The sequence below is a fragment of the Sceloporus occidentalis genome, unplaced genomic scaffold, assembly GCF_023333645.1.
Source record: "Sceloporus occidentalis isolate IW3139 unplaced genomic scaffold, rSceOcc1.0.p SCAF_3, whole genome shotgun sequence".
NCBI classification, from domain to species: domain Eukaryota; kingdom Metazoa; phylum Chordata; class Lepidosauria; order Squamata; family Phrynosomatidae; genus Sceloporus; species Sceloporus occidentalis.
This window is the reverse complement of record NW_028316983.1, coordinates 134,226,886-134,252,007: the sequence shown is the minus strand read 5'-3', so window position 1 is coordinate 134,252,007 and position 25,122 is coordinate 134,226,886. Positions and strand designations below refer to the sequence as shown.

At 39.8% G+C, this 25,122-nt stretch overlaps 1 protein-coding gene and 1 long non-coding RNA gene across 2 annotated transcripts in view; one reads left to right on the top strand and one right to left on the bottom strand.

Moving 5' to 3' along the window:
• The window catches only part of LOC149316845 (adenylate cyclase type 2-like), a 146,733-nt gene that overhangs the window by 120,776 nt on the left and 835 nt on the right, over positions 1 to 25,122 (top strand). The window contains exons 17-24 of the mRNA XM_089516382.1: positions 1,330 to 1,455; positions 4,660 to 4,844; positions 6,566 to 6,650; positions 9,980 to 10,138; positions 11,526 to 11,672; positions 16,852 to 16,959; positions 19,176 to 19,290; positions 23,448 to 23,572. Of these exons, the coding sequence (XP_089372508.1) occupies positions 1,330 to 1,455; positions 4,660 to 4,844; positions 6,566 to 6,650; positions 9,980 to 10,138; positions 11,526 to 11,672; positions 16,852 to 16,959; positions 19,176 to 19,290; positions 23,448 to 23,572 (1,050 nt within the window). The remainder of the gene's footprint in view (positions 1 to 1,329; positions 1,456 to 4,659; positions 4,845 to 6,565; positions 6,651 to 9,979; positions 10,139 to 11,525; positions 11,673 to 16,851; positions 16,960 to 19,175; positions 19,291 to 23,447; positions 23,573 to 25,122) is intronic.
• On the bottom strand, positions 6,794 to 8,766 carry LOC149316846 (uncharacterized). Its single transcript, XR_016280537.1, has 3 exons — positions 8,695 to 8,766; positions 8,510 to 8,558; positions 6,794 to 6,821 (listed from the first exon to the last, which is right to left on the bottom strand). It is a non-coding gene; the product is annotated as an uncharacterized LOC149316846 (long non-coding RNA).

Sequence of the window (25,122 nt, the reverse complement as noted above, 5' to 3'; positions counted from 1 at the left end):
TTCTTCTTACTTCTTTAGAATAGCTGTTCACTGGATTAATGGGCTTCCGTGCCCTTAGGCGTCCTTCTGGCTTATGCAGCTACCTCTCCCTGTTTCTTCTGACAGCACGCAAGTCCCCTTGTCCTTAGATCCTGTGCAAGATTTTCTCAGAAATATTGACATTTCAATTCTAATTTGTTAGCATTTCATGAGAACAATTTAATTAATCCCAGTTGCTGAAGAATAAAAAACAGGAACTAGTGGTTTTGTGTACTCTTATGGGCTTCCCAGATATATTTGGCTGCTTTTTGTGGGAAGCAGAATGCTGGACTAGGTGGACCTTTGGTATGATCTAGCACATGTTCCTTCTTGTGTTCCTAAATATTTGGTGTTTAAGAAGGTTCTCTTGCTAAGTTTCCCCTTGACTAAATAATCATGGTCTTTGGGATGGGGAGCTTCTTGTGAACCCAGTGTCAGTATCTGTTCTTCCGTGTTAATACACTAGCTCTCATTGAAGAAGAAATAAATATCTGTATTCTCTCTCCCTCTCTCTGACACATGCTATCTGCCTGTCTGTCACTATAATCTATTATTTGGAAGAACAGTTTAATATAAATTAAATAAATATTGTTTATCTAGACATACAAATGCACACATACATATACATGCATGTATATCAGAATCAAAGTTTGTGTTAAATTATGTTACACACTTTGGTCTCCAAAATTCAAGCTTCATAAACCCTCACCCAGCATGAAAGCAAAATAGAATGGAGTAGATAATAGTGTCTTTGAGGGGCCTAAAGGCACTTTGAAGAATACTCAGTCCACTTTTGTCCCATTTATTTGGTTTCATAAGCTTGCAAAAGCTGTTTAACCAAAGGTAACAGTGAGAAAGAAATCATTTTTGGTTTTCTTTAAAAACTAGTGAGTTGCTTGTTTGCAGACATCATTTTAGTAGCTGGGAGAGATGAGGAGAGCACTATTTGGCTCAACTGAAAAGAAGGCCTTTAGATCTTCCATTTTTAGCTTGCTTCTGGATGTTGTTACTCTCATTTTCAGGTAGTTGAAGACGGTGTATAAATCCTATAAGTCCTATAGACCAGGCTCACTTTAATGTTGTCTTCAGCATAGTAAAATAGTTTATGGCTATTAAATGAGTGATGTGTCAAATGAGAAGCTTTCAATAGATTAAAAAATATTACTGTGCCTTGAGCATATAGTTGTCTTCTTTCTGGAAAAGTTAAAGAAGTGGAGTGAGATATTTATTTTTAACCATCCAGATGTTAGTTCTGATGCCCTCTGTGTACTTTATAGAAACCCTAAGAGATTTCATGTTTGTTTGTTCTAGTTTTTCTTGGATGGCAATGCTGATATGGTTCAGTTCCTTCCTATTCCTAATTCATCAAATTCAAGTTCTGCTGAAGCAAGTGACCAGACACTCCGATATATTCAAAGCAACTATTTTTTCTTGCCAGTAAGTTTGTTATCATATTTATTAGTGTGTCTTGTAGTGGGTGTACTCATTGTAAATGAAATGTTTAAAATCTAAGGCTGGAGTCTTGTGGCCTCCACCAAAAGTAGTCACCTCCTTGGTGGTTATGGTGGGCACAGTAGTGATCAGGGAGGAAAAGAAGTCATAGGCCTGTTACAGACAGCCAAAATAAAGCTGCTTCGAGTCACAGTGGAGGTATGGTGTTTCAATGATGCATGAGTCCTAAGAGTCCAGAAGTCTCACCAAAGCCATGCTCCAGCCCTAAGGACTGGAGCGTGGCTTTGGTGTGGCTTCTGGACTCTTAGGACGCATGCATCATTGAAACACCATACCTCCACTGTGACTCGAAGCAGCTTTATTTTGGCTGTCTGTAACAGGCCATACAGTAATAACAGAAAAAGTTGCTGTCTCCAAGCTACCTATTTCTCCAATGCATGACAGCTGGGGACAAGAGAATGGCTTTAGATCCAAGATGCTCTGGAAGTTGTGCTTGGAACATCGCCTTTTCCTTGGTTAGGTGACCGTCCAAGCCTCCCCTTTCAGAGCACTTTGGAGATAGCAATATTCTCCAGTCACCATTGCTGCTGCTTCCTTGCACGAGCCTAGAGAAATGACTACTGTTTATTTGCATTAACTATATTATGCATGTGGTGAATACCAACAGGATTCCAGCTGGTCACCTGTGTTATTGGCACTTCTAGAAGCTCCTCCTTAGTTGCTGCTGTGCTAATCTTGGTACATTTGGTACATGTAAAAACTTCTACTTAAGTTCCTCTCATGATGTCTTTACCCTTTCATGTATATAACATCCCTCCAAAGGACATGTTCACAAAATGCTCTGTAGAGCAATACCTAGAGGTCACATTTTTTTTTAACAGCCAGCATACTGTCACATGTTTTAAAGAATCCAGCCTGAAGATGTAACATTTCTGGAAATTCTGAATCCATGGAATTTTAATAGAAATCCCCCCCCCCAAAAAAAATCTTATTTTAGAGATATAAAATCCATTGTGTATAACTCTGTTTGGTATAAAAGTATCATGTTTGATATGGTAGAAAGAACAATTTATTCAGCCAATAATTACAAATTGAATTTCCTTTTTTAAAAAAGTTACAAATGGAGCTACAGAATCCTGAACTGTAAAGGAATTTATTTGGTTTTGCTAGTTCATTAAAAGCAGGCAAAAAGACACCCCCCTCCAAAAAAACAACCCTTAAATATCCACATAATTGGGGGGGGGGGGGGGGTGGAGAACCAGCAATGTTCATAATAGTGATAATTTTTTGTCTTCTCTAGATCCCCACAAGCAGACATAAAGCATTCATTCCCATAAAAAAAAGAGAGAGAGAAAACAAAATCAAGATCAGAAATTACAATGGTCAGATATATCAAGTTGTCTTAGGAGACTTCTTAATACAAAGTCTTACACGTGTTTATCATTCTGAAATAAAATATTCATTTTTTCCCAGTTTTGAGTTTTTCCAAGAAAAAGGACTTTGGAAAAAAAAGAAAAAACTTACTTTCCTGAATTTAACACAGTATAAAAGTTAACACAGTATAAATCAGGATAAAATCAACATAAAAACAAAAGTTAAAAATACGATTATACCGAAGAAGTGTGGCATTTGTTTTTACGTGCCTGTGGCGTGGTGACAACGATGACGTTGCCAAATCTCTTAAACTCATTTACACTGTGTGCCACCGCTGCCACCAATTATGTATGGAGACCCTCGAACTTGGATTTCTCACAAATGACTCCCACACTAGAACCTTTTTCAAATGTCAGCACTCTAGGGTTTTCACACCCACTCTCTAAAATGTCCTAAATAATAAAGGGTCTTTTCTCTTTTGGAAGCGTTTTAAATATATTTAGTAGCGTGTATGATGTTATCTTTAAAACCACATCAGGCAACTTCTTGTTAAAACAAAGAAAAGAACTTTATTTATAAACAAAGCTTATTATTGTATCTTTCTTAGCAGATGTTATTCAAGCTTGTTACAGTGTATGAATTGTTTCAGTAGTTACAAATCTTATCACTTTCTCTCACTGGACACTATGTATGTTTCCTTTCACTCTTGGTTCACAAAGAACCTTATATCCAGTTTCATTAGCTGTTAACTCTTCAAGTTATCTGTTACAGTAATGGTAACTATAGCGCGCCCGCGTCATACGCGGCTTGAGCATACACGCTCAAGCCGCGGGGCGCACGCAGGGCGGAAGGGGTGGCATGTCCCATTCAATTGAATGGGCACGCGCGCCCATTGCACCCCGCGCGCCGCCGTACCGCCGTGCACGAGCCCCATTGTTTACAATGGGGCTTGAGCATAGGCGGAATTCGCCTTACGCGGAGGGATCCGGAACAGATCCCGCGTAAGGCGAGGGCCCACTGTATATCTGAATGTCTTCATCTCAACTACACTTAGTTTCATATGTTCCTCAGGCTGCTCCTAGTAGTTTCCACAGCCTTCCTAGCTGTAATCCTGCAGGATATCAACACACACTTTAATTCTGGACTTCTCTTGTCTATAAATTGGGTAACTAAAACCCCTCAAACTGCACTGCAAGGCAGTGCCACTCAGCCTCCTTGGCTGCTAACTTCACAGGGTAAAAGTGACACACTCGTCTCAAATATGGCTCCTCCTCTCTATTTATACTCAATCCTGGAAGCAGCCTCCACCTTTTCCTAGCTTTACTCTCACTGGCTGTTCCTAATATTCTAATCTGCCTCTTTTCTCCAAAGTCCTTAAATACTGTTATGGACTAGAAACAAGGCAAATGATTCTGTAGGTCCTTCCCACACAACTGTCCCCTGGCTGGTTAGTGAACTCAGCAATTGCATGGGAAGTATGTACAAAATTGGCTTTGCCCATCTAATTCGAGCCTTTTTTAGTGTTACCAAAGTTCTATGGTATAAGGCCACAAAAAATACCTGTAACACTATGAGTCCCCTCACTCTCTCTCTTTATTGAAGGTATTGTTAAAGAGTGGGAGGGAGGAGAAAGCAATATAGGTCAAAAAGAAGTCTAAGTTAAAGTACTCAAACATCTTATTTTTGATGTGGCTGGATTTTGTTTTTCCCTATTAAAGAGAACTTAGCAGTATGAGCCTCCTCCACTTTAGCCTCTACAACAATGCAGATTTAATTGCTAACAAAGGGGTTTTTTTAATGGTTTTCCTCTTCTAGTACTTTATCTACAGTTGTGTTCTGGGCCTGATATCCTGTTCTGTTTTCCTCCGGATAAATCATGAGCTGAAAATGGCAATTATGTTGGTTGCTCTGATAGTCTACAATGTCATTCTTCTGCATACACATGGCTCTATCCTGGACAACTACAGCAAGTTCCTATATACAATTGCACCTCAAAAAAGGTAGGTCAATTCAAATGTCTAATGGTTAAGAAACAACTTGTGACCATAGGGGCGAAAAAGACCAGACCACAGGAGTCGCTTCTGGTCGCCCCTTTGAGCGCTGAATCAAGGCCCCGGCAACAGCATGCAGTGGCCCCGATCCAGCATTTTCCCAGCCTAAAAAGAAGTGGCAAAATGCTCCTCCTTTTTGGGATGGCAAAAGCCACCCCTTTCGCCACACCAGCAGCTTTTCCACATTTCTGTGGCATGCAGCATCTAATTGCCATGCTGCAGGAATGTCCCAATGCTGCCCGACATCTACTCAGGTAGTCAAAGTGATGCCAGCTTGGGGGCGGAGTTGGGCCATGCGGACACCATGCCCCCACACCACTCTGAAGCCGGCTCTTTCTGCCGGTCTGTTCAGCCAGTTAGTTAGATATTATAAGAGATTAAGAGCTCCCTCCGCTCCTTGTTTTTTTCTATGTTTTTTCTCAACTCTAAAAGCAAGATGTGGCATAATATTCTTATGTTGTACATCTCCACACATTCACCAGCCATGAAGGAGGTGTAGTGGAGAGGTCTACACTATGATAGTGCCACATCACAGCCTCTTTTTGTTAGACAATACAAGTGGCAATCTCATGTCTTTCTAAAATGAGTTGAACAACTGTGGCCTTACAAATGTCAGGCTACTATTGCCAGCAGCTGTAAACTAGCATTAGAAGACTAAAAAATGCTGGGAACTGAAGTCCAAGAGCATCTAGAGGGCTACATAGGGCCCAGTCCGTTTTAAAGTCTGGTTCACCTGTCCCCGTCACATCTTGGAACTTATGGGAATAGGGGTGGGGTCGAGAGAGAGAGAAAGTTGAGTATTAGAGAGTATTATATCTCATGACCGACCTTCAGGAGCATAAACTGATAGATCTTGTCCTTCTTCTTTACAATTACTGTATTGTCTGGAGTCCCACAATAGTTTTTAAAAAAACAGGTCAGGTGCTAGATCACTTGACTGCTCTTGGGTAGCATGTGCCTTGATGAAAGGGGGGGTACTTATTAGTTTTCTTTGTGTAGGGAGTTTTTTGTATAGATGTACAATCACACAACCCTGCATCAGAAGGCAGCCTGAAATAATGCAGTTACACAACTTGATTCTGCTGTGATTATAACTGACCTTTTGCTTTATTAATAGATAAATGAGTACTTCAGAGAAAAATGGTCAGGCTTGGACCTTGGGGTCCTTTCCCACTATACAATTCTAACATTATGATTCCACTTTGGCTGCCATGGTGGCTTCCTGTGGGGTTTGTAGTTTGGTCAGCCATTAGAGCTCTGGCTAAGAATTCTAAATACCCTTCTCTAAACTAAATAGAGAGCCAGCCTGGTGTAGTGGTTTGAGTGTTGGAGTATGATGCTGGCGACCAGGGTTTGAATCCCTGCTCGTCCATGAAACCCACTTGGTGACCTTGGGCAAGTCACATGTACTCAGCTTCAGAGAAAGGCAATGTCAAACCCCCTCTGACCAAATCCTGCCAAGAAAACTCCATGATAGCTTTGCCTTCCAATTGCCATAAATCAGAAATGACTTCAAGGCACACAACAACAAATTGTAAATCCCACAGTTCCATTAGACGGAACCATGATAATCAAAGTGAAATCAGAAAGCTACAGTTGTATAGTGTGAAAGGGCTCAAGGCTAGCATTTTTCTTTCCCTGAAAATTTCATTTCCACTTTGTTTTGGCAGGCCAGGAATCTTGAAAGATCTGAAGACAATGGGCTCTGTATCCCTCTTCATTTTCTTTGTCACACTGCTGGTACTCAGCAGACAGGTAGGATCCTGCATTTGCCTCATGGTTTGTATTATTATTTATGAAAATTGCAAAGAGCTTGTTTGTGATACTTGAACTGTTTATGTTTCTCTTTTTTTGCAAAATGTACATAGCAGCAGTTTGAACAAATACATTAAACTCAGATTGTACAGCTGGATTACCTCGCTCTTCCTATGAAAACATTGTAATACGTAAGAAAGACAAAAAAGAGCAAATCAATGATATAATATCTCAGTCATAAAATAATTACCAGCAGAGCTTGGAAGTAATGAGATACAGGTAACAACATTACCTGTAAATACTTACTTCCAGTGGTAATGAGATTCTAACAACGTTATGAAGGGGAAAGCCAAAAAGTGACCATAAGATAATTAGCCACATTAAAGACAATATGTTCTAAATTAAGAAAAAATTAGAAGCTGCATAGTTATCAAGATCTTAGGAATATAAAGAAAAGCTGATTATATCTTACAGAATCCCTTATCATCATAACCTAATTGGGATTAACTATCAATAACAAGAACAATATGAAAAGTAAGGTAAAGTTTCAGTATCATAGTTTTTACTTGGTTCTTGCTTAATAGTTTTCCATTCTGGCTTAATGACTGCTGTTTCATGATTAGCCAACATATTTCCATTACCAATAGTTGGTAGGCACTTTAATTCCATGTTTCAAGACATCTTTTCAATAAGGAGAGAAAAGAGGTAAAGCAACAAAGTGTAATATCTCTCTTGCAAATAGGGGGGATTGAAATGAAAATTAGCATGTACATTCAGATTTACAGGTTTGTAAACTGCCAACCAACCCATATTCTAATATTATACCCAATCCTATAACAGGAGACCTCAGAATGGCTTACAAATAAAGCAAGTGAAACAGGTGAAAAACAGGTAGAAAGTATAAGCTTAAAACATATTGATATACTGAGTTAAAAACAAAATTTAAAAGTTTTTTAAAACCAAAAATAACTATAAATAACAGTCTGGGGTTGAATTAATGAGACCCAAAGTCTCAAAGGCTTTGGCAAGGTAGAGAAATGTGACTTCTGGATCAAGATCTATGAATATTGAAAACTTCCTGTTTATTTTAATATAATGCCTCAGGCGAAATTCTGAAATCCACAAGGCAAAAAGTACGAACTCTTTACAGTTAGATTTCACTCTCCCTTCTTTTTCTTTACCCCACCAGAAAACATCACTGCACATTAATTTACCTGTGGAAGCCAATTTTGGTCCTTTGCCATCATTATTTCCTACCTTAAGTATACCCTGTGCCTTCTCCATTTGAGAAGAAACTGCCTCCACCTGTATCCTACTTTTCTCCCTGTCCCTTTGATTTTGGAGCTGCTTTACTCTGTGTGCCCTTTTTAAAGATGAAATTGATGAGAGGCATGCCATGGAGTGGAACTATTCATATTTTCTTCCTTCTGTGCTCTCTCTCCACTCCATCTCATTCCCGACCCCCTACTGGAGCTTGTTCTTTTTGTCCTAACATTTCTCATGCTGTTGCTGCTGCAAAATGGAGGCTTCTGCAACAATACTGCTAGGAGGCAAGCTGCTGCTGTCATTCCTAAAATATAGACATATATGACCATTAGCTTCTATAGTCTTGGCTCTCTTCTTACTGCGTGGTGAGAGGAGGTTTGAAATCTTTCTTGGATTTGAACTTTCTATTTAATATTCTAACTCTGCAAAAATACTGTTTGCCCTTGATTCTTGCTATGTTTATTTCCTTTCCTGCAAATTACTCTGCGTAGCAGTCTTACCACAGAATAGAGAAGGAGGGTAGTGGAGTGGTAATTCAGAGAGAGAAAAAGCAGGGAGACAAGGGTTAAGCTTCCCTATCTTTTATAGCTTACCTGCTCCCAATTACTCCCTCCTGAAAATAGTTCTAATAGTAATACCAGGCTGCAACAACAAGAATATAATGTCAAGATCAAGAAAAGTAATAGTATCACTCAATCAATAGTATCTGCTTTGTTCAGAATTTCCGTAGACCTTCCCCCCCCCCCCCAAATATTTTATTGGTTCCCCTAGAATTCACCTAGAAGTTATGTCCAGTTCTGGGCACCGCAGTTCAAGAAGGATGTTGAAAAGCTGGAACATGTCTAAAGGGAACAACAAAATTGTTAGAACGTCTGGAAACAAAGCCCAATGAAGAATAAGTTGGGTAAATTTAGCCTAGAGAAGAAAACAGTAAGATGTGATATAACAGCCATCTTTAACTATCATGTGGAAGATGAAGCAAGATTGTTTTTAGCTAATCTGTAGACTAGAATATGAACCAAGGGGATTCGGTTTAAACATTAGGAAGAACTTCTTGAACCTTTTGGCAATGGAATCGGTGGTGGAGCCTCCTTCTTTGAAGGTTTTTAAACAGAGATTGGATGGCCATTTCTCAGGAGTTTTTTAGCTGCGTATTCCTGCATGGCAGCAGTTGGGCTAGAATCTAGTTGGTCCTTGCTGTGTCTTCCAATTCTCATTCTATGAAGATACTGCTCCATTCCAAAGACTGCCATTCTACTGATATGTGTAGCTCAGGCCTAACACTTTATTGTTCAGCTGTATTCATTCCAACACTAGACTACCTGTTAACAGCTGTTCCAGCACTGGATGACCTCTGATCCCAAACCCCAAGCAAATCCTCCCTCCCTGCAATAGGGCTTCTCACACACACTCCTAATTGCAGAATTAGCATGGATGTCACCAGGGTCAGACCACTAGGACATTCAGATTGTCAGAGAAGATAACATCATCTGCTACCCCCTGAGATTTCCCCCTCCCCTCTCAGTTTAGCCTCAGTCCCCACAGCAGCCAAATAGAAAACATGCTTTCTCAGTGAGTATATATTGTTGTGTTGCTGCTGCAAGACAAGCTATTCGGAGTTTCTTTGCTCTAGAATGAGGATTTAAGAACCATTAACTTTACAAAACACGTGTTCTTGGTGGAGAGAAAACATTATAGAATGGGTTTGTTGAAGGGAAAAAAAGCACAGGGATTATGGCTATAGGGGTTGTTGTGATAGTGCTCCCATACTGCACAGGTGATGAAGCTAATGAATTACATCTGCAACACACATTTGGCACATGCAGTTCCTGTGTCAACTAGATGTATTTGTATGGAACCCTACAGAAACCATGTTGTGCAATAGATAGATAGATGGATGGATAGATAGATAGATAGATGTGCTCTTACAGCTTCTCGCTGGGTCACAAAGAATGCATACTGCTTCGTTAGGTTGTACACATGTGCATATTTTATTTTCTTAAAACCATCTGGTAGGACAAGATGCCTATTGTTTCTTTACTTCTGTGTCCTCTTTGTAACAGAATGAATATTACTGTAGGTTAGATTTCCTGTGGAAGAACAAGTTCAAAAAAGAGCGTGAAGAGATTGAGACCATGGAAAATTTGAATCGTCTGCTTCTGGAGAATGTACTTCCTGCTCACGTGGCAGAGCACTTTTTGGCAAGGAACTTAAAAAATGAGGTCAGTCCTCCTCACCACATCTTGCTTTCATTCTTCCAAGCTAAAACAAACTAGGGTACTGCTCACCTTTGGAAGCAGTCCTGTATAGAGAGAAGAAACACGCAGCATACTGTAGACTGTGTTCCACTGAAAGTGAAAATTGACAAAACAGCTTGCCTTTGTTTCATTTTGCAAGAACAAACCATCAAAAAAGTAGATTCTGCCTGATTTTGTCTCATCTGCTTTGTGCCCCAGCAATGACAAGGTTCAAAGGTATTGCTACCATTCATTATTTCCTTTTGGATGAAGGCTCACTGTAGTTTTACAGTGTTTTTTTATCATATCTGTTTGTTTGCAAATAACTAGCAGATATGAGAAAATAGAAAGGAACAGAGCTTTTGAAGCTGCAAACAGCACATTGCAAGAGTCTCCTCATTCTGTGATTCCCTCTTACAAGGCAGCTGCCATGATGTTAAAGCGTGTCAAAGTGCATTTATTCCACAATGTAGATACAGCACCAGTCCAGTTCCTCTCCTCAGATCTGTTGATGACATATCATTTTAGGGATGGCTTGCTTTGTCAAAGATATTATACTGTATTGTGAGTGACTGATAAAAACATTGATCCATCTAGTGGCTTAGAGAAATCATCAGAAAAGAATACTTGCATACTGATCCATTGCAACCTTGAGAACATTGACGTACACCCAGTACTCCATCACTAGGCCTCATAATTGAAGGGAGAAGCACTGGGAGCATAAGTTCAGCAGTCTGCCTGTTTTATTGCAATGAATGGGGAAGCACTCTGGTGCAAGAATAGCATCTGTACATTGATTTCTGGATCAACATTTATTTTCAATTCCCTGTTTATTCTGCTGACGGAAGAAAACAACACCATAGTTGTCAAAATTACATTCTTCAAAATAACAGGAGTTAATTCCACATGCTTATTTTTGTGATCTAGACTAGCATCTTAGTTCATTAATGGTGGCATGACAGGTGCCAGACCTCAAGATTTTATCACTTGCTCTGTAAAACATGTCTATTAAATATCACCAATATATGTGCAATGAATCTATCAGTTTGTCATGTATAGAGGAATCAAAATACAGTATGTGTAGGGTATTAGGTTAATTTAATAAATAGATCAAATCACCTAGCATTAATGTTTTTACTAATTTTACTCATGAGAATGATGTTGAGGTGAAAGCGATTCATCATCAAGTAAGAAACAGTAAAAGAAAAAAAGTCAAGAGGGAGTTATACTGGTGATAAACAGGTGCAAGGACACCTTCCATGGAATTAATCATCCTTCTTCCTTTCTCTTTCCTCTCTCAACTGTGCTTTTTTGAATGCCTTCCGGTGAGGACATTGTGTAACAGGGTCTCTCTTTATTCTCTTTTGAACAGGATCTATACCATCAGTCATATGACTGTGTCTGTGTCATGTTTGCCTCCATCCCAGATTTCAAAGAATTTTATACAGAATCTGATGTCAATAAAGAAGGTTTAGAATGTCTGAGGCTTCTGAATGAAATCATAGCTGACTTTGATGATGTAAGTATTTTGTGTCTAAAATATATGTAAGACGTTAATGTCATTATAGAAATCCTCCTTGCTTTATGCTTAAAAACCAGTACAAATTGAAATTTCTTTATGCATTAACTATTTTCAAAGCAAGTAACTGGAGGTTGAGTATCCCTTATACAGATTTCTGAAATACCCTAAAGCCGTCCACATGGGTGGCTGAGATAGTGACACCTTTGCTTCCTGATGGTTCACTATATATAACCAACTTTTTTTCCTGCACAAAATCAATAAAAAATAGTGTGTACAAAATTAACTTCAGGCTATGTGTATAAGGTGTGTGTGAAACATAAATGAACTTCATGTTTAAACCTGGGTCCCATCTCCAAGTTATCTCATTATGTATATGCAAATATTCCAGAATCTGAAAGAACACCAAATCCAAAACACTTCTGATCCCAGGCATTTCAGATAAGGGAGACTCAACCTTCATTTATGTAGAACAATCAATATTTACTATGGAAGCAAAAATCTAATTATAATTTCAGGCACAAAGAAAAATACTATTGCCAAGAGGAATAAAAACTAAGCAGGCAGGATCAGAGAAGGTGTGGCTATCCCCCACCCCACCCCCAGGCATACAGTGACATCTGTGTTGAGATCCATGGGGGGTCCTCCAAAGGATCTCAGTGGTTCTGTAATTATACTTCTGGCCAGAGAGGGTTTGCCAGATGCTTCTCTGACCCTGCATGCTCATCTTGAAGCACTGAATGACCATGTGAGGCAGCTTCATGTCTTTACAGTCAGTTGGGAAGGAGGCTTTGGATACAGCTTGAGGAGGAAAGGAATGCCAATCCCCACAGCACCTGAAAAAGCCCATCTGAATGCATAAGATGCTCTATGATGTGCAGATGTCCCTACTTGAATACCAGCCAAAATCTGCAGTGTCATGGATTGTTCTGCTTGGTTTCAGTGAAGCTGAGGGTGAAAGAAAACAAGTGATGTGGGGCCAAAGTGGAGGTGATCAGTAGCCAGCAAGAACAAATTGTTTGATAGATATTTTTATCCTGAAACTTTTGTGTTAAAATATAATTTAAAGCTAAAAGCTGCTTTCCATTTTCTCAGACTAGTGAACAAACCTGAAGCTTGTAGATCAGGTAGATGTCATGTGGCGCTCCAGGTATTATTGGGTTACAACTCCCAGCATTCTTCATTATTAGCTACTGTGGCCAGGGCTTCTGGGAGTTGCCACCCAACAACATAATTCCTTACCCACTCAAGGTTGATGTGGCTGGTGTCCCTGCCATTCCCTCTGTGAGTGGTGATGTGCAACTTGAATCTAAAACTGATTTCTCTTCAGGCCCCCAAATACTGTATATTTTAGCTCTAACATAGGCCATTGTTGGGCACACATGACTGTGCACACACTCCCTATCTTTTGTTAGGTCACACAGGAAGGGTTTGCAAATATTCAGGATAGAGTCATGAATCCTTGTACTTTTATAAGCAGTCATATGTAGGTACAGATTCATCATGTGCTAGAAGAATTACTTGTAGAAAATTCTGTTACAATTAACAGAAGACTGGGAACAGAGAGTAAAATTATGCACTGGCATGTGAGAAATGGGAATAGTCATTAGATAGGCAGGGTTGTTTTGAATGGTAGAGACAGAATACTAGAGGCATTCACCACTACTGTCTTTTTTGGCAGTTCTACTGAATATAAAATAACATCCAGAGAAACATTTTGCTGGTTTTTACCACAGATAGAATAGTAGAGCAAGCCCATAAACCTCCATGTGGATTTTCATATTTACCATAATTTAGCATTATGAATCACTCTCATTTCCTATCTTTATGTTAAGCTCCATTCCTGAAACTGTTCTTATAATGTGACAGAAACATGTGGTTGGATCCAGAGTTCACCCACTGCTATTGAAAGGGGTTTTCCTTTCCACTGGGAGAAGAAATCAGGATCTAACAAAGTCTTCTCACTGAAGAAGATGGAACAGTAACAGTTTTTACCAAGGAGTGTAAGGTTCTGCAAGGTGTATGTGGACGGGTGGGTGGTGGGGCAATTGAACATTACTTCTCCTACTTCTACTTGCAGGACAATACAAATTATAGCATTCTGCACTAGACAACACTGTATCTAACCCACAGTACATAGTACCTTTCATCTTTTTATGTACCTTTTAACTCTTTTTTTCTCCTAACGCACATACTTCACGGGTACTGTCAAAGAGAGGGCTCCTGCCACTCTCACTTCTTAGAAGGCACTGTGCAGCTATTCTGCCTTTACTTTAGTTAGAAAAAAAGAGAAGAAACAAGGGAAAAACACAGGAGGGCTGCATATCGAAGCCATCATATAGTTATCCTACCGGATTAAAAATGCCCAGAATGATTTACGGTGTGTAAGCTACTGCCAAAGAGGGTGGCTCTACAGATCCAGCTGTTTAAAGCTGCAGAAAATGGATAGACACAGCTCCTTTTGGAGAATGTTATAATACTTTTTAGTCAAGGCATCTCTTCCACATGCTGAAGATTATATTATGTGCTCAGAATGTGTGGAGAATTTCAGTGAATATAATTTCAGAGATGAACAATTTCCTGCACTGGTTTGAAATTTTCTGTTGTTCCAGAGGGCAGCTAACAACAATAAAACACGCAAACTCAGTCCTGAAGGCATACACTAAAAATGTTATTACCTAGCCATGTCATGAACCTCAGATTGAAGGCTTACAGACAGGGCTCTGCCACCTCCTACTCCTTCTTTACCAGGGCTCTTGATAGTGGTATCATAGAATGTAGAGAGAGGAAGAAACACTATTTCTCTTCTGCCCCGTTTGGGGTGGGGGGAGGGAAACTAACCAAGGGATTAATTGTACACACATGGTGTGGGCAAAATGTAGCCCACTAGATGTTATTAGACTGCAGTTCCCATCAGTCCCAGGAAGCATAGCCAGTGGTGATCTATGCTATGAAAGCAACTTCTGGAGGGCCACACTTTGTCCATATCTGCTATATTTAGATGGGAGTAAGTCCAACTGAACTCAGTGGTATTTACTTCTGTGTGGACATTCATAGGGTTGTTATGAAAGACTAGACCGACACAAACCCCGTAAACTTGACCAGGGAAATAATACACTGTGTTGAACCTGATCGCAGGGAAGTTTTAATTAATATTAGAGAAGTTCTTTGCTGAATTTAAAAATAGATATTAGAGAAGGATACTGGCTACAGTAAAGGACTTTAGTACAGTCAGCACTGTAGTACAGTTATCACTTTTGGTATTTTAGAGGCTTCGAAACTGAAACTTTCTGGCATGGGGGTAGGAGCCCTTAGATTTCTACAAATGGTGTCAGAATTTTAGGTGTCATTTTATTAAAATCTGCCTTTAAGTTTTTGGAACTGTTTCTAAGGCGAGGAGACAGTTTGACAATCCCAGTTTTAGATTTTATTATATTATCTATGATGATCAATGGAACAGGCACATGTAGCTGTTTTTCAAAAATTGTGAAATGTTCTCATCTCCACGGAAAATAGAATTCCCTAAGCGTTTGAAAAGATTACTTAAACTGGGTTGTTTTTGTTTTGTTTTGTGGTTGCAAACCAGTTTCAAAACTATTTTGATTCTGCATGTAAAGAATTGTAATTTGGATGTTTGCTGTGGAGAGCTAGCTGTTCTAAATTGAACATCCATTTGTACTTTGTTTTCTTTTGGGCTGTCTGCCATGTGTTCCTTCTGTGGTTATTACTGTTTGCCTGCCATTTTCTCATTGTTAGCGTGATAGGTTATCTCTCTTATGGCCAGTGGCTAAAAGAAGTACATTAAGGGCTCTTCTATACTAGTGAAATGGCTTGGTAATGCAGGATTTGTGGCTGTTCTTGCCTTTTTTTTATTCATTTCAAAGAACCTCATGATGTTTTTGTAATTACACAATATTTCAGTCTTTCCCTCTTCTTTCCCAGACTTTATAAAGCCTTGACACTTTTTTTCTAGAGTTGTTTTTTTTTAAAGTTAGACAATGAAGACAGGAAAAAGATAGAAGGGGGTATTGTCGGGTAGGTATACTCACTCCCTCCATCACAATACTTATTACAAGCATACCCACACATGATCCAAAAGTATCACATATCATGTTTGGAGAAGAAAGAGTCATAAACAGACAAAAAGCAGCAGTATAGCAGTTGTTTTGGAGTGACATTAAATTACACAACACAAACAGGCACAAATCGCCAGTCTGGAAGACCTCCTCTAACTTACTAAAGATACAGAAATAGTGGTGGGGGATGTGTGCAAATACTTTGAAGACATGACTGAACTTGTACATGCTACAGGACTTCATGACATGTTCTTTTCACTTTGAAGTATAGCAAACCTGAGCTGCATGACATATGATAAGCATGATATTCCAAAGACAGTAAGCAAAGTTCTTAGAGTTTCACTCATCAGACTTTCAAAACTAATGTCTACTCTCCAAAGCATGCAACACCTGGCAGCCAGAAAAAGCTGTCTATGGCTATAGAGATCATCTTTTACAAAGTATCAAGGTAGATGACATTTCTAAACAGGCTACTGTGATAAAACAATAACCTGTTGAACATGCTGATACATTTATTTATGGTGCGTGCTTTCTGAGACAACTGTGACATCTCTGCACCAAGTTCCCTGCTGTTTCTCTCCATCCTCTGTGTGCCATATGTGCCAGTAGAACCCAGGGGAATTGCAGGAACACAGGAGTTTGGTGCCGATCCTCCATATCCCCACCCAGTCTATCCTTTCTGCACTCTACAAGTTAGATACTACAAGTTCGACTAGCAAGGGAACTGAACTCTGGAGCCTAAGAAAGCAGCAGAGCAGGGTAGCTTTCCCATCTGAGCTCCAATACCATTAGTTCACCTGAGAGAGAAGTGCTTGGCATAGAGGGAATGCAGAATGGTTCAGCTCTTCACACCTGCATACCCCTGTTGCTTTTACATTGATTCCCTTATCTCTACTTTTATATGTGATTTTCATTAAGAATTTTTTTTATTTCTGCTGCATTGTTTTTGGTCCTTAGAAAGGATAAACGATTGCCAACATTCTTGAATTATTCCTTCAAACAAAGGCCTAAAGAAAACACTTGGAACTATACATTAACAGTTAAGGTGCATTATTATTGTATAACCCTCAAATGCCTAAGAATGCTTTTTCTTGCCTTCACAGCTGTTGTCTAAACCCAAGTTTAGTGGTGTTGAAAAGATCAAGACCATTGGGAGCACTTACATGGCAGCCACGGGACTAAGTGCAATGCCCAGCCAAGAACACAGTCAGGTACAGATCGATATCACATACAGCTTTTAGGGATGGTATTTTATATTTGGGCAGGATACAAACATGGTGAGCTTTGGATTAAAGTTGCTGCTCCCTTCCCCACATTCCAAAGAAACTCTGGGAACATTTTCTTAGATGCAGGGAACAGGTTGCAGTCTAGAAAATGAACTGGAGATGTTCCAATGTGAGCCCACAAACATTTGCTTACACTTTTGGAGCTTTTACATAGTGGAACTCATTATCTTAACAAACATAGTCACATTTAGCAATGTAACACAAATGGGGAGAATAGAAGCAGTGATGGGAGAAAGAATGCCTAGCTGACCATGGACCCACCAATTCTTCCTTGCAGAGACTTCTCACCTTGGGCTGTTCATTTCCACCTCCAATGGCCAGGCAGCATTTTGAAGGAGTTAATCAGTGGAAAAGGGAGGTTTGAGACTTCTCTGCTTGCGAATTCCAACATCAGATCTTTTATATTATAATGCAACATTCATTTTTAATGTCCTCACAGTCAACATAGACTTGTTTATGAGCAGCTCCAAAATTTCAGATGGAAAATAATATTCATACTTACTTATAATACCTGTGTTCCAGCCTTAGAGAATCATATCTATATTTTATGAAATGATACTGAGCTTGGCAAATAAAAATACATCTTTCCCATCAACACTTCCCTCCTAGTTTCTGAGAGAGAGAGAGAGAGAGAGAGAGGATTTATACTTGTTTGGGGAAAAGTCGATGTAGGCTCATGCTACATTTTTCGAGCACACTAAATCACCTCTAGCCTCTTCCTTTCTTTTTGTTGCTATGGGACAAAGCAGGACTCATTATTAGTGGAAATTAGTAGTGTAGACCTGGCCTGAAAGACAAGTGAGCCATCCTTATGAAGAGGTGAGCCTAGGGATTGTATCTTCACCATAAGCATATTTTGTATGAAATGGGCAATGTGATGTCAAACAAAGCTGATGTCCTGTTGACCCAGCTTGGGCTGCTGTGCTAGACCCAAAACTAAAAGAGGCCCAAAGTGCCAAGAATTGCAGTACAATCATATTTCTTACTGTTCTTCAAGCACCCAGGAGGTAAGTAGGGATTGTGGAGTAAAATGGGGATGTAAATACTTGGTTATCTCATCCTTGCATGTAAGGATGAATAATTACAGTAGTTTTTTCCTCACTGTGAGAGAAAATGAATATTCCTCCATGGTATTCTCCCTATATTCAAATAGGCCAAAGTGTTGCAAAGGAATTGTGTGGTTTCCTTTGCATGGTTTCCTGCATAGGACATAGTGTTTTGTGCAGGAAACTTATTTTTGGCACATAAATGATAGGGGGTTGTGTGTTTGTGTGTGTGTGTGCGTGCGCGCACACGCACACACACACACACAATATTCTTACACATCACTTCAGACCATACAAATAACAGGAGAAAACTGCACAAAATTTGTACTGGTCTGTTGTTCCTGGCAGCATTTTCAGACTTTGAGGGAATGCTTTTTCAATCTGGGAATGAATAACTAATATTCTTTCCACCCCTAGACTGAGGATGAATCTACACTGCAGAATTAATGCAGACTGATACTATTTTAACCGCCACAGCTCAGTGCTATAGAATCCTGGACTTTGTAGTTTTGTGAGATATTTAGGCTTGTCTGTCAGAGAGACCTGATGCCACAACAAATTGCAAATCCCAAGATTCCATTGGATGGAACCATGACACCATCCTATGGTGTCAAACTGCATTAATTCTGTATTGTGGCAGCAGTCTGATTTAAGTGAGTGGATTACTTTTGCCAGGAAACTGGAGAGTGGTTTGCCCACAGGAGGCCCACCGTAGCTCTCTCACCGAGCGGTGACAGACATCTAGAGCAAGCCTGGAACTTGTTCCAGCCATGCTTCTTGATTGCCCATTAGGGTATGTCCAACGTAAAACTTAGCTGTGCCTACACAGCTACAGCACAGATGAAATATGATACAACCTAGCCCTATGTGTACTTTTTCATAACAAAATCCCATTGAGCTCAATTATTTTGTTTATGTTTAATTTATCAATAGATATTTCACTTTCCCATTTTAGGAATATACTTAAAGAGTTAGCATGCATAGGATTAAGAAGGTTCCTCTGAGGACATCTGCAATATTCATATGGGGGTTTGCAGAGAACAAACATGGTGAAAAGGTTCCTTGCTTCATATATGTTTGCTTATTTAAATTCAGGAGCCTGAACGACAATACATGCATATTGGGACTATGGTGGAGTTTGCATTTGCCCTTGGAGCAAAGCTAGATGTTATAAACAAGCATTCTTTCAACGACTTCAAGCTACGAGTAGGTAAGCAGCATCTATCTAAGCTACAAGTGACATGATCTTTTGGGTTTTTTACAATTAATGATTCTAGTTCCTCCACTTTGTTGTTCTACTATCATGTATTTGTATTAGCAATACATTTCTGCTCCCCCACCGCCAAGATAATCTCAGTATTAGGACATTGGGCAGATTGTGCTGTTCCATTCCACCCCTTCATGCAAGGGGACAGGGCTGCTATCACTGCTACTCTGAGGAGAGCCTCTAAAGAGAACATCGACAGATGCCTGGCTCAGAGGAAACACATACAGTCTCTTGTTACAAACCGCCAACTGTGTGGCTTGGAGAAAGGTCACTCGGAGCCAGGCTTTTGAACCTGAAAAGCAGTGCAAGGGAGAGGTAGTGACAATAGCATTTTCTTCCTGCCTCAAGTGGTGGGAGAACATAGATGTGGATCTTTATATGTGGTATTATAACAGTGATATCTTTATTGACCGATCAAAATGCACAAAATACATGTTGTGAGTTTATGAAGCTCCACTGGCTTCTTCATCAGGGAAATATGTTAAAAATCACACAGGAGAGGATTAGTCACAAGCCTGCATTTTGTCAAGAAGTGACTGCTTCTGGCCTGGAGGGAGTGAAAGGACAGGCCCACTGCCATCGCGCCTGAAGAAGAAGGCCCTCCCTCCTCGCCAACTGTCATCTTCTGGCCTGGAGGGAGTGAAAAGACAGGCCCAGCTCCAATGGGCCCTGTTGATGCAAACATGAGCGCACAGAGTAAACTCGGAAGCTTGTGTGAAGATAAACAACTGGCAAACTGCTGGAGCATGCCAGAAAAACAGCTGCTAGATGAAAGCACACCAAAGCCTGGCTTATCTCCGAAGAGGCACTTTGTTTATTTGTTGCAAAGACGCACGTGAGAACAATTACCAACACCATCCAACTACAAACCCCACAAAACTGTACAAATGGACATTTGGGCTTATATACACATTTGCCATGTGGCCACCTTGTCCAGCCTCTTCCTGTACAAATTCCTGTGCATCTTGGAATATCTTCCCCCTTGCAAAGATGACACAGTATATTTACATCTTGCTATGTGCTTCTGGCACACACTGTGATCTTGGACATCACCTGCTGGTTTGAGTCCCAGCTGCAGCCAATTCTAGGCTTCTGCAAAGTAAATTACCATTTTCCAAGTTTGTTACATCTGAACATTTTCATACCATTCTCTACATTAACAGGCCCGGCCTTGATTGAGAAGAAGAGCCCTCCCTCCAGTCTATTTGCCTTAGTCCAGGCCTCAGAGGGAGAGAACTGCTGGACCTGATCCCTTCCCTTCCCAACCACCATTCCCTTCTCCTTTTGTGTCAAGTCTTTTTAGATTGTAAGCCTGAGGCCAGGGAACCATCTAATTAAAATAATTATTGTAAACCAAGGGCGGGGTATAAATACCATAAATAAATAAGATGGTACTGGAGGGAAATTCATGCAGGCATTCTCCTTATCCTTCTGGGCAATAAAAACAAATCAATTAAGTTCCATTAGCAAGACAAAAAGAGATGCTCCTTCAGGCTAATTTAGGAGCATTATATGCTTGTGGCAAACATCATCATGATTTTCCCCCCTCCTGTATGATTTTTAAAATCTTTGCCTTGATGAAAAAGCCAGTGGAACTTCAAAATCTTGCAATGTGTATTTTGTGCATTTTGGCTGACCAATAAAAGTATCACTGTTGTTGTTGTTATTTTGGATGTTATTGTACTTTGCTACATGGCCAACACAGTTACTCCTGGATATGTTTGCTATTATAAGGTCTGTCATCAGCAGATAAACAGGGCTTGTGTGATAAACACAACCATCTCAGAAGATTAAAGATTTTTCTGTGTAAGGAGAAAGTAAATATTCTATGTCATGGGAGATCACTGGCGTTCAACTGAGCAAGATGATACCATATAAAATAAGAGGTGTGGGGAAAATCCAACATAATGAGTTACATTATATTTCTCCTCTGCTGCTTGGTTTCTTTCATCCAGATATCTTGAGTCTTAAACACATACATATATCAACTCTATTCAACTGCATTTTTCAGTGGCATCAAGTAAATTGCCATATTATTCATGGTTTGTAGTATACAGTGGCAAAAAATTAGATTCCTGACTGACAAGAGAACCATTCCAAGATTTTAATATTCTTGATACCCATTAACACCAAATATTTTTGAATGTACTGTGAATTTTAGAAGTATGAAATGCAAACTGTGAATAAATTTATCCTATAAATATATCTGAAACATTTGTAAATTTAACAATATTTTCTCCTTTCTCATCTGTTCTGACCAATTCCGATTTGTTCTTGCTGATTTTATTCTTCTTAGTGTATAGTGCCACCAAGTGGTGAAATCTTACCAATTGGTTGATAAAGGGAATGTGCACGAACATTTTGCCACTAAAGGCACCTATCCAATGTTACACTTGTCCATTAGCATCACTTTCTCCTTTTCTATATATTTCATTTGTATATTCTTCCTCATATCTATTTTCAGAGGTTTGCAAATATTTTCATAATTTGTAGGGTTTAAAAAAAAGATGCCTCATTTTGAGGGCATAAATGACTCTTCCTTTAAGAAAATGGAGCATTTGGAGAGGGGAAATTATCTCCAGCAAATGTACACCCCTCCCATCCCACAAGGCTTGCTCCAATTCCTTCAGATGTGAGGTGATACTGGTTCAGGTTAGCCCGGTTAAGAGAAAAACAACTGGGGAAGAGGAGCTCCTAAGTAGAAAGATGGAGGGAGGGGGCAGTTCCACACTAAGGAGGTTATCACACTAGCGAAATCCTGGGAAAACTGGATTTAAAGGAGACTTAAATTAGAGAAAACTCAGAAATGCCCAAAGTTTATCACACCACATTGCTGTTAACGTGAAATAACACAAAGTTAAACTGAAATTAAACTGGAGAAAAACAGCAGCTTTTTACTTTTGGGAAATTCTGAAAGCAAAAAGGTGGCGTTATTCTCCACTTTAAGTTCGGTTTAACTTCACATCATTTCACTTGTGCAGCAATTTGGTGTGATAAACTTCCTGAATTTGTGGGTTCTATTTACATTCGAATTTTACTTAACTCTCGTTTAAATCCTGTTTTCCCCGCGGGATCTTGCTAGTGTGATAAAGGTGTAAGTTTCCTAAGGCTTCAGCCTTTTCTAAGGAAACAAAAATATTGAATATCAAAATGTGAAAGCCAAGCCTGTTAGGATCTAGCTTTAACTTAGCTGAGTAGTAGAAATGTACTGTGCTTTCCTAAAAACTGAGACTGACTCAAAAATCAGAAATACATATTTTGTATTTTAAAACAAAAGTTTACTAATGGCTTTAATCTATATTTACATAGAAGGTATATCCTAATCTAGCTAGTGACTAGTTCAGGTAAAAGAAATATTTATCTCACCATCTTTCAAAAGCAAGTTGAAAGAGCAGGAAAATGGAGGACCAACAGCTCAGTTGAAAGTCTTTTTGAGAGAATGTCTGTTAGTCCCAAAGAGGGAGTGACTGAAGTTACATAGGAGTTTATCACACAGGGTTTTTCCCATGCAGAAACTGGGTTTAAAACAGGAAAATCCCACAAAAGCAGGATCATTTTCTCATGACGTCACTTATTAACGTATGCACAAAGTGAAAAAATCCCGCAAAAGCAGGATTGTTTTCACACAACGTTGTGGGCATTGAGCATTAACATGAAAATAAACCACACAGAAAGTGGACAAAATTGGCTGTTTTTACTTTCGGGATGCTGCTTTTGTGGGATTTTTCCTGGATTTAAATCCCATTTTTGCATGGTATTTAGGCACTTAGACTTCCATGTGACAAACTTCATAGTTAGTTTGAATGAGAGAGAGAGAGAGAGAGAGAGAAGTTTGCATGCAGGAATTCCCTATCTATCTAAGGAAGGGGAAAGAGAATGCAAAAATCTTCCAACAGTGATCAAGGCAGCTGTGAATTTCAAGATCGTGATCTGCCACCATGGCAGGTTTGGCCCTTGAATTTTTTTGTGTCAAATATCTAAGTGATAAGAATCTACCCTGAATACTTGATACCCACATGAGTAAGCCAGTCACTCCATTTGAAGCCTCTTTGTACATGTAACAAGAATCAAACCAACTTTCTGGATTTTCTTTTAAACAGGTATTAATCATGGACCTGTAATAGCTGGTGTTATTGGAGCTCAGAAACCACAGTATGATATCTGGGGCAACACAGTAAATGTGGCCAGTCGGATGGATAGCACCGGTGTCTTAGATAAAATACAGGTATGGTTTCCATCTGTACTAATAATCAACGGCTCCTGCAGAGGAATCTTCATCTAAAATGCAGTGGCATGATAAAATAGGGAATATTGCAGAGATAGACAAATGAGGAGAGCAGCAGGACATTAGAAAACAAATACATTTTTAAGAATTCTGGCTTCCTTGGCTAAAATGCTAGGATAATTCCTTCAGGATCTACAGCAATAGTTTTCCTACTTTTTCTGATCCAGGCTCTGCCTTTAATCTGAAATACAAACTTTTAAATCATTTTGTCAACCATTGATGGCTGCCATCTGGTTAATTAATTAAGGTGTCATAAGGTTTACACCATCACAACTCACTTTTTTAGTTGTCGTGGAGGTCATTATTTTGTTCCTAGTACACAGTCACCAAAAGCCCACCCAGACCTATCTTGTGAGCTGCACAGCCAGCCCACCCCACCTCCACCCCCAACATGGCCATTTTCATGTTGTCAGAGAGCAGGCAGATAAGCTGTCCTGTAACTGGATGTGCTGCAAGGAAATCATTTGTAAAGACTTGCAAGAACACTGGAGGTCTCTGCAGATGCCTCCTGAAGAATGGGCAGCTACAGGAAAACAGCTGGCTGTATCTTTGCTGCTCCCCACCCCCGCCCCCCACTCTTTGGCAATACAGAACTAGTTGAGGGGGAATGCTGTTTATAAGGTGAATTTTGGGGGTTAGCATTTGGAAACATAGTATGGAGCTGTACCTTTGTGATACATATGTGTTGCCCAGTAAAGGTTCTTAGCTGATGCCTTTTCTTCTTTCTCTCATTAAGGTGAGCAGATTCATAGGGAGGCTTATTTTAAGAGCATGGAAGAGCAAACTTTTACAGGTTTAGTTTCTCATGGTGGGGTAGAACAGCTACATCTGTCACGATTTCGGCTGGAATGCTATATGTGCTACTTAGTTAGATAACTAAGGGGCTCGACAGATCACCCCGAAAGGACAGACTGGAACCACCCGTATTTACTCCTGATGGAGGCTGCACCAACCAAACACCACGGCCTCCGCCAGGACAGGACTAAAAAGTCTGCACAGCGGGCACCATGAATGTGCCAATGGCATGGTCACATGCAGCAATGACAAATGTGCAGCGCCACAACATTTAGATACTGTGTCATGCTTGTGTCATCATGGTGCCCCCCCATCATGGTGGCGCCAGTCGCACCACAATCCTGAGCCCTAAAATCGGCCCCAGACTACCACTTTCCGGCAGTCTGTACCGGGCCAAACTTAGTTGTATAGCTTAGTAGTATCTCTTGGCCCAGTTCTTCTAGAGGAATATCAGTGAGTTAGAGCTGAATAATATAGATGTATACAGAATATACTGTTCATGATTAGGGTAAAAATTATTCATGGGACATTGCATTTGTATCCTTATGAAGAGCAAAACATACTGAATAAGACTAAGTCTAAATTCACATCTGGAACACTCACTTGCTCACTGCAATCATCAAAGAAGCCCTGTATGAGATAAAGTGAAGGATGGAGTGAGGGGTTTTCCTGTTAATATGTATGAATTGTTCCAA